This window comes from Vespula vulgaris, chromosome 13, assembly GCF_905475345.1.
Source record: "Vespula vulgaris chromosome 13, iyVesVulg1.1, whole genome shotgun sequence".
Lineage (NCBI taxonomy): Eukaryota > Metazoa > Arthropoda > Insecta > Hymenoptera > Vespidae > Vespula > Vespula vulgaris.
The window spans coordinates 4752501-4766109 of record NC_066598.1 but is presented as its reverse complement, the minus strand read 5'-3'; the positions used below and the strand labels follow the sequence as shown (position 1 = coordinate 4766109).

The following is a 13609-nucleotide window of genomic DNA, read 5'->3' as shown; positions in this document are numbered from 1 at the left end:
TTTTACTATATCTCTGAAAAAAAAATTTCTGAAAATACTAATACAAATACCAAAAAATACTGAATTAAATAAAGAACAAAAATAAAGATCACTCATTACGTAAATTCCTTAAAATACTTGTAACTTTATTGTTATATAAAAAAAAAATTGTAAGATATTTAAAGAACAATTTAAAAAAAAAAATATCATTCGATCTGATTTAACAGGACAAGAAAGATAAGATCTCGTAGATAATATTTATTTCGTAAACTCGGCAAATACATGGGTAGATCTATGATCGAATAATGATCGAAAATAGGATCGATCGTATCAATCATCCCTTTTTTTTCTTTTTTGTTTTTTTTTTGTTTGCATCAATACAATGAAACTTCTCTAAGAAGCATAATATAGCAGCGGAATGATCGATTCTTTCGAATCACTAAAATTATAAAGAAAGTTGCATTTATAAAGCAAGATATTGAGTATTAAAATATCAGAAGAGAACTTAACTTCAAGTTTGCTAATACTGAAATTAATGTCCATATAATATACATACATACATACATACATACATACATACATATATATATATATATATATATATATATATATATATATATATATTATCACAAAGTATGAAAATAATTCATATTAGATAAACGACTGTATCCTAAGAAATTATGATACCGTTAGATCAAAGAATAATAATTCTTTCCGCTTTTTCTTTTTCTTAATCAAATAAAGTAATCTTTTTCTTTTTTTTTGTAATATTTATTACCAAAGATATTTCAATTGTATTTATAAATAATTTATATATTTTATTAAATTATTATTTTTGATTGCTTTATAAAAAAAACAAAGAAGTATTCTTTAATCGTCATGTCACTATTAAATATTATTAAATCTAACGGTGAATGAATCGATAGACACGTATAATTATGTAAATATCAATATACAAATAATATTTATCTTAAAAATATCAATAAGAACACGAAAAAAAGGATATACGAAGAGTCGAAGCTGCGATAGCTACGATAAGGATCATTTTTAATATTATCTCAAAAACACTAATCTCCAGCACGTAAAATATCTAACATCAGAAATGTAGATCATCAAAAAACTTTCGATCATATGCTCGTATAATTCATGTAAGTACCTGCTTACAAGTATTACAATTATTGTCATTTTTGTTGTCCTTCAACAAAGTATCTATTTGTTTATACACATATACAATCCGATGAAAGGTAATATTCGCAGTTAGAATGAGAGAGAGATATTTCAAATATTTATACATATTTAGCATAACTATAATAATATTAATAATAATAATAATAATAATAAATCTACTCTGTACTAGATGTATTCGTGCAATCACGAAAAAATTGACATCACACCTGTCCTATCTCTCTTCTTCGATCTCTTACATCTTAATTAATTTATAGAAGCGTAGAAAAGGTCGCTTCCGAGCAATCAAATTTATAAAGTAACGAATAAATTAAAAAACAAAAAGAGAAAATAAACAAATACTGACAGTACAAATAATAATAAATCAAAGAAATTCATAGAAGTTGATTTAATAATAAAATAAAGGAGATTCGTATCATTATAGAAATAACGATAATAGAGGTAGACGAGAAAGTACTGCTTAATTGGAAAAAAACTTATAAATTTCTATCAAATTCTAATCACAGATTTAAATCGAATAATTTGAAAGTAGTCAAGTCTTTAGAATTCGATTAAATTGAATAAAAACTTGGAAAAAAAATAAATACTAATATTGACTTATAGATTCATTAATCTATTTGAATTATGCCTGGAAATAGGCAATTCTTCATACTAGGTCGATAATGTAGATAACATGGTAATATATCCTCTACATTTTGAATTATTGTATTTATCGACAGAATAAGCTTCTCTATTACATATTTATATCCATATACATATATTGTATTACTTTTTTATTCATCATCTTGAACATGAAAAAAAGAATTGAATTCCTAATTCGAAAGCAATAATATTATCGACAAAGTATAGTATATTGCCTATCCTTAGGCGTTTTTTTTTCTTTGGCTTTTATAATAATTAATTCGAAAGAAAATCAATAAATAAAAATAATTGATTAATTATCATCCAGAACTGAACAATGAACTAATCGATGATATTGCATCGAGTATGTCCATTACTCTTTAAAAATGATTAATTATGATATATCGCTTGAAATAATAATTTATGCAAATAAAAATATTTTAGAATTGTGAGATACGAACAAAGATCATTAACGTTAGTTGTGATTACTATCGATATGTAATTAACATTTCTCGTTTATTCTGACTCGTTTGATTTTTATGACCTCGGTATCCTTGAATTTTTTAATTAATGAGATCCTTTTTATGGTAATGGCGATTGGCCGACCTTTTCAGAAGATTTTTCTTCATTCACCTCGTTCTCTTTATTTTCCTCATATTCGCGTTCGGTTTTGTGCGCCACAGCATAATTGTTTAAATACTCTACAACCTGCGCGTGACCGAAATTTTTCGCTTCGTCTATTGGTCGTTTGCCCCACCTAAATAGAAGTGTTTTTATCAACATAAATTTTGTATTATCGATAAAAAAAAACATTATAGCAAAATAATACAAATTTTCTCTAAATCCTGTATTTGTTATTAATATTTAACCCAAGTAATTAAAACTCTTACCTATCTTTAGGATCGTGAGGTACGCTACATTGTTCGATCAGGAATTCAACGCAATCCAAATGACCTTCGCTAGCAGCCAAATGCAAAGCTGTCCTTCCATCATAGTCGGACAATGTCATGTCCATACCACTCAACCGATGCCTAACATTATTTAATAAAAATACAATCGATATAATAATAATAACGAGAATGAGATAGTTAAAACTTGTGAAGTGATACCTTCTCATTGCAGGAACATCGCCACTGGCAGCACTGAAGAGAAGATTGACTATGGACAGGCCCTTCGTTTCGTACTTGTGTCTTCTTGGATCTTTCTTGTTGGTCGCGTGCTTCAGATTATCGTACCTATGATCATAGTAGCTACTTCACTAATCGAGCGAGGACGAGGAGTGCGTAGAACGAATCTCAACGGAAGGTTGTTGAGTTTTCATTCGGTCAGTCGTGTTGCCGATCGTGTGCCGAAGTCGTTCATTCATCGTTTTTGTTTGTCATTTCGTTTGGTATTATTTTGGTTTTGCATTTTGGCGGGTGTACGCATGCGGGTTAGTGTACGGCAGGGTCGTGAAACAGAGAGGAAGACCAAGAAAAAAAAACAAAAAAGGTACGTGTTATTATTAGCTGTGATTACTGTACCAATATCTTTAATAACATTATTATATGAGCCCGTTCTTTTTTGTTTTCTTCTTTCTTTTTAATTTTCACTTGAAATGTACGTAGGTCTATGAAAAAGAACAAAAATGTGTCGATAGGATTATTAGTAATGTGGTTATGAACTTTATGTTGCATCCAACTATTTTAACAAATTTATTTACGAATGATAAGTAGAAAAAAAAGTCGATCAAAAAGTTTGTTAAGAAACGAATGAAATGACAAATATTGATATTAATAAATGTTGTAGTTATTAAATGATTAAATCTAATGATCGTACGTACCTATGGAAATTAAACTCGGTTACGAGTTCTTCGCAGAATTGTACGCCTCGGCAAGAATTACCAAGAAGATCTAAAGGTGGCGACCACGTACAGATACCCATCACATTTGGTATAACTACAAGAAGACTTCCTGATACTCCAGATTTTGCTGGTATTCCAACCTACATATAATATAATAATAATAAGAAAGTAATTATAATGAAGATGAAAAGGCAATAATAATAATAAAATAGCATGTAACCTTGAATGCAAATTGACCACTGTAATCATACATTCCACAACTATGCATCAGACTAAGTACATCTCGAACGCTATCTGGTTTAAGGACCTTCTCTTCGGTAATAGGACATATACCACCATTCGCCAATGTCGCCGCCATTACCGCCATAGTTTCGCAATTTGCTTCCATTGAACAGCACTACAACAACGAGGAAAAATGGTTTTATTTTTAAACGTTAACCGCAAACGGATGTATACGATAATAAGTATAACGTTCTTAATACTATACTTTATAATATAGTATGTTATACATAATATAGAACATCGATTTTCAAATATAATTAACAAACAGAAGAAAAATATATTGGCAAATTTGAATGAAAAAAAAAGAAATCTTCTTGTAAAAAATATTTAACAAAAAAAATCGACGTCTCATTCTACTAATAAATTTTTTGGTTTTAATGATTATAATAATTCTACTACATTAATATTATATATATATATATATATATTATGATATATACTTGAAAGTAAAAGTCCATGATTTCACGGAGATTCGTTTTATCTGGATAACACTTATTTTCTCTCATGTAAAAGCCAAGAGCATAATTTCTATCAGCGGCTTCACGTTCCGACAAGAAAACTGCATTGTTGAAACCAAAATTTTCATCTCCTGCCAATCTCTTGAAATAATTCATAGTAAAATCGAACTTCTCAGCCAATGTCATTTCGGGTTTTATGAGAGCCTTCAAGAGCGAACAAACCAATATGGCGCCGGCATTGATCATCGGATTATGCGGTTTTTCTGTATCAACAAATGAACTTTTTTCTTTTAAATGCTTGTCCTTGTTTAATATTCAACATTCATTTGATTATTATTTGTATTATTAATCGATAGAATGTCGTACGATTTGCGATATAATTAAATTATCAAAAAGTTTTTTGTATTTCGAATATAACTTGACATACAAATAAGATAGATGTTGTACGTTATAAAATAAAAATTTTACTCGAATCCTTACTATTGTAATCCAAAACGAGCTCGTTGAAATTCCTTCCCGATGGTTCTTGGCCCACATACTGATGAACAACTTCTTGTCCTAGCCTATCCAAAGCTATCGCGTATGTCAATGGTTTACTGCAACTTTGTAACGTGAATGGAATTGACGTATCCCCAATACTGAATCTTTGACCATCTATCGTACAAACTGAGACTCCCCAATAATCCGGACTCATTCTTGCTAACTGTGGAATGTATGAAGCAACCTTGCCCTCTGTATTCGATTTACATTTCCAATAAAAGTCTTCTATGTGTTTTGTGAAACCTTGCCAATCTGGAATAATGAACTGATGCCTGAACGCTCGTGATATTAACACTATGTTCGGATTTACGATTCTGAAATAACAAACAAAATAATAATAGATAATTATTAAGAAAAATAGAAAATATATAGATGCTCTGTTTGGAGCTTCATTCATGAATTCATATCAAGATAATGTTTCTAAATGATTTTTGAAAGATTTTTTTTAAAGCATCGATCATTGTTTGTTTGAAACAAAATTATTAAATAACGAAGTTGATCATTTAAACGAATGTTTTTCTGTATATAATATAATCACTGATTTATTATTACTTATCCTGTAGATAATATTATCATTGAGTTATTGATTAAATTAAATTATAATTATTATTTAAATATTAGTTTAAAAAGTTATTTGCCTGAAAAAACTATAAGCATTAAAAGCAATTAGTCTAAGAATAAAAGATATTTAACTTTATCTAAGAATTTTTGGCAAAGCCTGTGTTATAAATCATTTTATTAATTTATGATAAGTATTTTGTAAAATAAATGATCAGAATAAATAATTAAATATTATGATTACGTCAAAATTGAATCAGGGTTACGTCAGAATGGCATCGCTTGTATCACGTATTAATGCTTTATTATGAATACTGACGATTTACTTAAAATACTGGCGAAATGTTTAAAAATACTGATTCAATAAATGAAAGTCATTAATTATTGATCGACCCAAATATTTTGACAGATTAGTTTACCTTCTAAATTGTTCCCTGTCTAATCTCTGAGTCTCGTATGACACGCCTTCGTGTCCTCCACATTTCGAATGTTCTTTCTTCAAATTGTCCGAAAATTCTTGAAGTCGGGGATCATTTTTTCTTAAACCGGTTGTCCTCAAAGCCTAGAAATTAACAAATGAATTATAATTTAATCTATTAATTTTAATCTATTTCTTGTTTTTACACTTATGGAATAATGGAATTCCTTAATCTAACATTTTTTAATTTGTTAAACTTACAGCGAGAAACTTGCCAACCGAGAGAAGACCAGTTTCTTCATTTTTGAACATATCAAAGAGAACATCTTCAGCATTCGATGCATGATCCTGATCTTTCGTGCTGTAAAAATATTTTTAATATTTTTATTTAATCGATTAGATCAAATTGTTATTGTTACGAATGAAACAAATATAACTACACAAAAAAGATAAATATTATCTTTTCTATAATATTAATCTTCTTTTTATAAAACAAGACATTATACGATACAAAATTAAAATTAAATACTATAACCTAAAGTGAACTATTAAAATCTGATAAATAATTTTAACATGCAAATATTAAATATTGTCAATCAATCATTTACTTTCCGTAATAAATTTAAATATCAATTCTTCAAACATGATATATATATAGAGTGGTCGCTAAATATACCACTTGATATTTAATTAATATCGAAAATACTCGTGTCTAATCATAACTCGCAATTCAATACAAAAACAAATAAGATATATTAAAGCACACAAAACGCATACATAAGTGCTTCACAAAAAAAAAATATTATAATCAATACTATTAAGTAATATTTATAATTATATTTATAAAAAAAAAGATTTTATATAAACATCAATTTTTCATTTTTTTCTTTTTTTTTTACTAGCCAATACAAACAATAAAAAAATATCCTATGTTATAAGAAAAAAAATAAATAAAAGGAAAAAAGAAATAGAAGCACTTTTTTTTATCAGAAAACAAAATTAGTATTCAAAAAAAAAAAAAAAGAAAAGAAAAGAAATGTGAAAGTGGCGAAAACGACATGCATTGTACTCATGGTACTCACTACATGTAATGACTGTCATGAATAAAGCTGTATTCGCTGAAAAGAGAGAAGAAACGAACAAAACAAATTTGATTAGTATATAGGCGGAATATTCAAATGAATTAGTTTTACCTAAGAAATCGTGCTAACACCATCGTCGATTTTTCATTTTTTTTCTCTAACCATATTGAACAAGCAATCTTTGATCTTATCGAATAATCCATGTATGAATCGATATATTTTATCTTCGAATTTCAATCATTTATGTCGATATACGGCATAATTAAATTTTTCGTAGTTTTTGTTTATAAAATAACGAAAAAAAGATAAAAGAAACTAATTCTAATTTTTCTAATATTTGTTTCTAATCAGAATTAATACAATATTAACAAAATAAGTCTGAGTATATTTTATAATAAAGTGAAATAAATCATAATAAATATAATCAATTTGTCTAATATTTCTTTCTCATCTTTATATATTAATGAAATTAATATAAGTTCTTATCATATAAATGAAAGAAAAAAATCAACGATTAATTTAATTGATTTTTCTCTCAATCATAATGAAAACTGAAGTGGGATTATTACATTGTCATAAAATTATTAAAAAAATCAATTGTTATAATATAATAATCTTTCTAATCTAATTTAATCTAATCGATCACGATTAATAAAATACAAATAATAAAATTAATACAAGATTCGTCATTAATAATAAAAACGTGATATTAATTTACACTAAAACGATATTATTCATTTTAGTATAATTTTATTATTATTATTGTTGTTGTTTATATTATTTATTAATATATCTAAATTATTATTCAAAAAGACACGCACAGAACAGATTCCGTACGATCGATACCGACACTGATTGAAAAACGAACTTTTTGATATTCGGAAATATTTTAAAATACAGGAAAAAAAAAAGTAGCAATTTTAAGCAATGTTAATCGACATTAACTCTGGAAAGCAACTGGAGTTTCTGTCAAAGCGACGTTCGAGCTATCGAGTTTATATCCGGTGAGAGATACGAATTTGAAAAACATACATAGAGAATTATAAATGTCAATTTTGGATTCGATGTACCACCCGTAGATCTAGCGTTAAATAAATTTAGCGATTAGCGTGATTAGAACTAGAATTGTCGTGTGACGTACATGTCCGTGAACATCTGTCTGGTCAGTTAACATCAAATTCTCGGAACATTCGAACTAATTCGAATCGACAATATTTCATTTTTATAAATCGTTTTTATTTATTTATTTATTGTTTTTTGAAATCTCTCGTTTTGTTTATTTTTCTTTCTTTCTTTATTTATTTTATTTGCATAAACATCACACACGTATTTCTTATGTAATCGCGCAAATTATGAAAAATTCTAATTTTCATTCTAATTTTCGATGTAAATACTATTTTTCATTTATTACGTCTTTTTGTTTTTCTAGAAACATTTCTCGTGTTTATATTTTTTTTCTTTTTTTTTTCTCCTTCTTCATTTCTTATTTATTTATTTTATTTACTCGAATGTCATACGTGTGTTTCTTATGCAATCGTGCCATTATGAAAAGTTCTAATTCTCATTCTAATTTCCAATGAAAATATTATTTTTCATTGATTAAATTTTTTGTTTTTCGAAAAAAATCTCACGTATTTATTTTTTTTCTTTTTCTCTCTTTGTTCATTTATTTATTTTATTTGCACAAACATCACATGCGTTTCTTATGCAATCGCATAATTATGAAAAGTTCTAATTTTCGATGGAAATACTATTTTGTATTTATTACGTTTTTTAATTTTTCTAAATTAAAAAAAATCTCGTATTTATTTTCTTTCTTTATTGTTCTCTTTTTTTATTTTTTATTTATTTATTTATTTTATCTGGACAAACATCATACGCATATATCTTCTGTAATTGCGTTATTATGAAAATTTCTAATTTTCGTTCTAATTTTCGATAGAAATACTATTTTTCATTTATGATATTTAAAATATTTCAGGAATCTTAAATTTTTTTTAATGTTTTTAGAAAATAAACAATTGTTAATATTACATATTAAAGAAATTTAACAATAATAATTTGAACAAATTATCCGATAGATTTCAAAATTTGGTAAATGACATATCATCTTAAATATCAAATATTGATCATAAATCTCTAACAAAATGGTCGACTCGATTCGAACGAAATTTTAATAATTAATTAATAAACACTTGTCAAAATATTTTCTGTACAATATCAAACTGATAATAAATGATAAGAATCATTCTTCTTACCCATAAATCGAATATTTTCTTGCAAAATTTATTTCGTTGAACGCAATCAAATCGTCGATATAATAACCGCCATGTTCATAATCATCCATGTTTTTTGTTTTGTTATATAGTATTTTTTATTTATCAGACTAAAATCAAACTAAAATCAAAGAACGTTCGTTCCAATATACTCACTTCACTTCAATATAGTGACTATTTTGAAATAGTCCTGATAGAAACTTCTTATAGGATTTATTTTAATGAAAAGTTATGACGTTCGAGGTTCATAGTTGTAATCGATAAATTGTTCTATATTGATTCGGATCAATAACAGATTGGTTAGAACTAATCGATCAATCGATTATTTTTATTCTTCGATCGATAGAGATAATATTATGTAAATGTAATTAAATAATATTATGATAATCTGTCTTTTTTTTTTCTTTTTATATTGTGATATCTTTAGAAGTTTTCAATGAAATAATAATTAATTATTTAAATAAATATTCTATTATACAAGTTGATCATAAATTAATGTCTAGTTGAATATCTACTTTGTTAAAAACAATAGAAAAAAATGTACATATTTAAAAATGTTTCATCATCTCTTATGTAAAATATTTTAATAATATGAATTAAAACACCAGACTTCCAGTTAAACCGGAAGTTTAATAATTTTTAATTCTTTCTTATGAAACACCCTGTATTGTTTTATTAATATTATTATTATTAGATATTTTAATCGATTATTTTTTTAATTCGAAAAAAATTATTAGACAAGTATAAACCTAAAGTTACTAATTAACGAGATATTAACATGTGGAGTATATTATATAATCTTATTGAAATTAAAATTTATAAAAACTAGAAGGAAAAATTATAAATGCTATTAATTAATTAACATCTGAAATGTTACAAAATTTACGAAAAAGTATGAATATAGGACGTCGATCGTGTGTACAAGAAAATAGTGAACATTTTAACTAAACTATTATTTTGTTGTTGTTATTATAAATTAAATTTTAAAGCTTTTCTTTTTAAATAATAGTGTTAGTAAAGTAGTAACTAAACTTATTGAAGATTGTATTTTATGCTTTTCATTTTTTCATGGGTTCTTAAGGTTATTTACATTCTGAACTATATATTATTGGTCATTAATTATACACACGTTAATATCTCGTTAATTATTAACTTTAGGCTTACACTCAATTAATAATTTGTTTAAAGATAACTGATTTAAATATCTAATTAATTAAAACAATGCACGGTTTCATTAAAAAAAATCTAATCTTTATAATTATATTGTATTATATTTATAATTATATATATATAATTTTATATATATATTTTTTTCTATTGCTCCTAAAAAACAAGATATTAAATTGATCCTTAATTTATAATCAAACAGTATATTAAATATTGGTATAATTTTTTTTACCGTGTCTGAACTCGTTCTAATTCTAAGGCACTTCCAAAAGTAACATCCATGTATTTCAACGATCTCAACTTCTTCGATGTAGGTACAGGTTGCAGCTGTTTCTAAAATAAAAACACAAATCAATTTTTCAAATTTAAAGAAATAACAAATAAATTGCTAGAAAAATTTTAATTAATAAACGCGCTGTTAAAAATACAGATCTAAAGAAGATAAAATAAATACAATGCACGTGCGTGTGTGTTTAAAAACTACAAAATATCTTTAAAATAAAATATATGTCATATATGTGTTATACTTTTCTTCAATTTTTCAGATTATAAAAGAAAAAATTTCCATTTCAAGATGGGCCACCCTATAAGTATATCAATTTGTCTCCACCCTTAAGTAGTTCATACAGAATAAATTTGTGGACATAGTATCGAGTTAAATTTCAAGCTAACTTATCGAGTATAATACGAAAATATTTACAATTTCTCGAGCATAATAATAAGATCCTATTTAAGCTTTAAATCGTTGTCGTTAATCGTTTTAAAATCGTAATTGAGAAAAATTGGCAAATCCAAATAAATGAACAATTCCATTTGTATTACGATCATTCACGAAATGTCATACGGAAATCAATTATTTCTATTAATTTTTAATATGATATATGATAAAAAGAAAAAATATTCTTAAAAAATAAAGGAAAAGAAAAAGTCTTAAAGACATAAATAAAATGGAAAAAATTTGATCGAATCGTCATAAAATATTTTTTCCAAAAAGTTTTTTTCAAAAAAGTAGTTACTTCTCTTACACCATGCAACTTCGTATTGATCCTTTAATGAATCGACCCCCTCCCCTTTCTAATACTCTAAACAGAAACCTGCCACGTGTCCTACAAATCGGATAACGAGTGAATGCACGCGAGCACGTGATTCTTTTTCTTATACGTGCATGTGTGCTACACTTATGTATTTAGAAAAGTACTTAAGAATATCAATTTTAAAGAAAAATATGAATTGTACAAATTCAAAAGAAAATAATGTTCAATCCAATGAAATTTTAGCATTTCATTTTTCTCTTAATACGAGCATAAAAATAATTTGCACATATATAAGTATATATGCATATATTGTACAATTGTATTTATACAGGATGATAATCCTATGAAATGTTACAAATTATTCTCATAAAAAATTCTTTTTTCGTATATCAATCAATATAGTAATACTGATTATTTAATAAAAAAAAAAAAAATTCTAATCCTCCATTTCATTAATTTTATTATATACAATTAATCATCTATAATTAATAATAATTAAAATTAATCATTTAAACGGTTTGATCAAATTAAAAGATTATAGAAAAAATTTAGAAATTCATTAAACGAGTTATGGATCTTTTCATAGCCGTTAACTATATTCATATTAACTATTTATTCAAACGTCGTTCGCGAGAAGTTGCAAAGATATTTTTGTCACTCAAAAGAGGCCATTGCCGTTGCCCACGTGCATATTCGTAACGTAACAAAACCTAGTAATAAGTGAAATTTTTTTATTTAAATAAATAAATCATATTATCTAAAATAATTACACATATTGTTATTATCATGTCAAATAAATATATCATTTAGTATAATAGTATATTAATATATCTTGAAAATAAAATATCGACATTTGTCAATTAATAACATATAGACAATAATTAATTATTAAGAGATTAATTATTAAATTAATTACAAATCGTATGGTCCACATAAAATATTACAACTTCGTAGATGTTACGAAACACTTAAGGGTGTTCCACATAAAATGTCACGAATTATTCTCATTGAAATTTATACGTACATAAATAAATAAATAAATAAATAAATATATATATCAATAAATTATATGTTCATTACTACAATTAATTTTCATTTTATTTTTAATTCATATCCATAATAATTTTGGCTAATACACTTCGTACACATCCTGTATATATTTCTTTTAATGCTATAGACTTTTCATTGAGAACACTTTCATAATTACTAACATTATTATCACATCAGAGACAAACACTTAAGATACGATTTGTACACTGTAAAATAATATAAAAAGGAATTAATGGAATAATAATATAACTAAAATAATAAATAAACTATAAATAATAAAAATATAACGACAGTAACGATGATTTATAAAAGAACATCCCTGTGCATCAATTAAAAATGAAACGATTTCCATAATATATCTACAATGGAAAGATAGAAACTTTTCACAAAAAGTAGGTCAGATGGAAATCTGCAGAAAATTTAAAGATCGAAAAAAAGAAAATTATTCGATATACCCTACATTCACAAATCGAATTTTTCGATAAAATGTGAACTGTTCGTATTTTATCGGAATGATAATAAATTTGTATAACGCAATCGACAAAATTCGAACGAAAATTGATTATTTCGAAAAATAAAAGAAATACTTGGTAATGATAAAGATTTAAATGGGAAAACAGAGAACAAAAGAAAAATGCTCACTTTAGAATATGTAATTGAAACAAAAATAATATCTGAAAGATTTAAAAAAAGGACAAAAAAAGAAAAGGGTTAAAACAATGATCGTATGTTCACCTGGCTGCTTGTATGAAGTCTCTTAAAGCCGGTACAGCCGGCTTTCAGGATTTTGAGCATCCTATTAGTGATTAGATGACTTAACGATCCACTGAATTCTAATCTAGATATCCTAACCTCGTTATACTCTTTTTAACGTAAAACACTGTCGCGTTAAATAATCTTCTTTTATATTATCTCTCGTTTCTCTCTTCTTACTTTTTCTTTTCTTTTTTTTTTTGATTCAATTTAATGGATGCACGGCCTTAAAGGCGCCGCACAAAGAGACGAACGACGTCCCTTAACGTTCGTTCGGTCGAATGAAACTGTCGTAATAAGGAGTGAAGAGGGGAGAGGGATTCAGTGGTTCGAAGGGACGCGGCGACGTAGACTTTTGTGACA

General features: G+C 26.1%; 1 protein-coding gene across 8 annotated transcripts; it reads right to left on the bottom strand.

Annotated features, from left to right (window-relative positions):
* Positions 1–217: 217 nt before the first annotated feature.
* On the bottom strand, positions 218–13532 carry LOC127068631 (glutaminase kidney isoform, mitochondrial). 8 transcript variants are annotated; one of them, XM_051004989.1, is made up of 12 exons: positions 13229–13532; positions 10642–10742; positions 6967–7002; positions 6146–6245; positions 5886–6028; positions 4849–5222; positions 4351–4631; positions 3849–4025; positions 3608–3768; positions 2895–3035; positions 2676–2816; positions 218–2542 (listed from the first exon to the last, which is right to left on the bottom strand). In XM_051004989.1, the coding sequence occupies exons 1-12, from the start codon at positions 13286–13288 to the stop codon at positions 2368–2370; spliced, it is 1890 nt and encodes a 629-aa protein (XP_050860946.1). In that variant the 5' UTR covers positions 13289–13532; the 3' UTR covers positions 218–2367. The 8 variants fall into 8 exon arrangements, with proteins under 8 accessions (XP_050860946.1, XP_050860948.1, XP_050860949.1 ...); XM_051004991.1 differs by having other exon boundaries at positions 10642–10736; XM_051004992.1 differs by having other exon boundaries at positions 2895–3020; positions 13229–13530.
* Between the last annotated feature and the right edge of the window lie 77 nt (positions 13533–13609).

Excerpts from the sequence above, each read along its gene's own strand:
- LOC127068631 (XM_051004989.1), bottom strand. The coding sequence starts at position 13,288 with ATGCTCAAAATCCTGAAAGCCGGCTGTACCGGCTTTAAGAGACTTCAT. Across the intron at positions 3,036-3,607 it reads ACCGAGTTTAATTTCCATAG|CTACTATGATCATAGGTACG; the intron begins GTACGTACGATC and ends TTAGTGAAGTAG. Across the intron at positions 2,543-2,675 it reads CCTCACGATCCTAAAGATAG|GTGGGGCAAACGACCAATAG; the intron begins GTAAGAGTTTTA and ends ACTTCTATTTAG.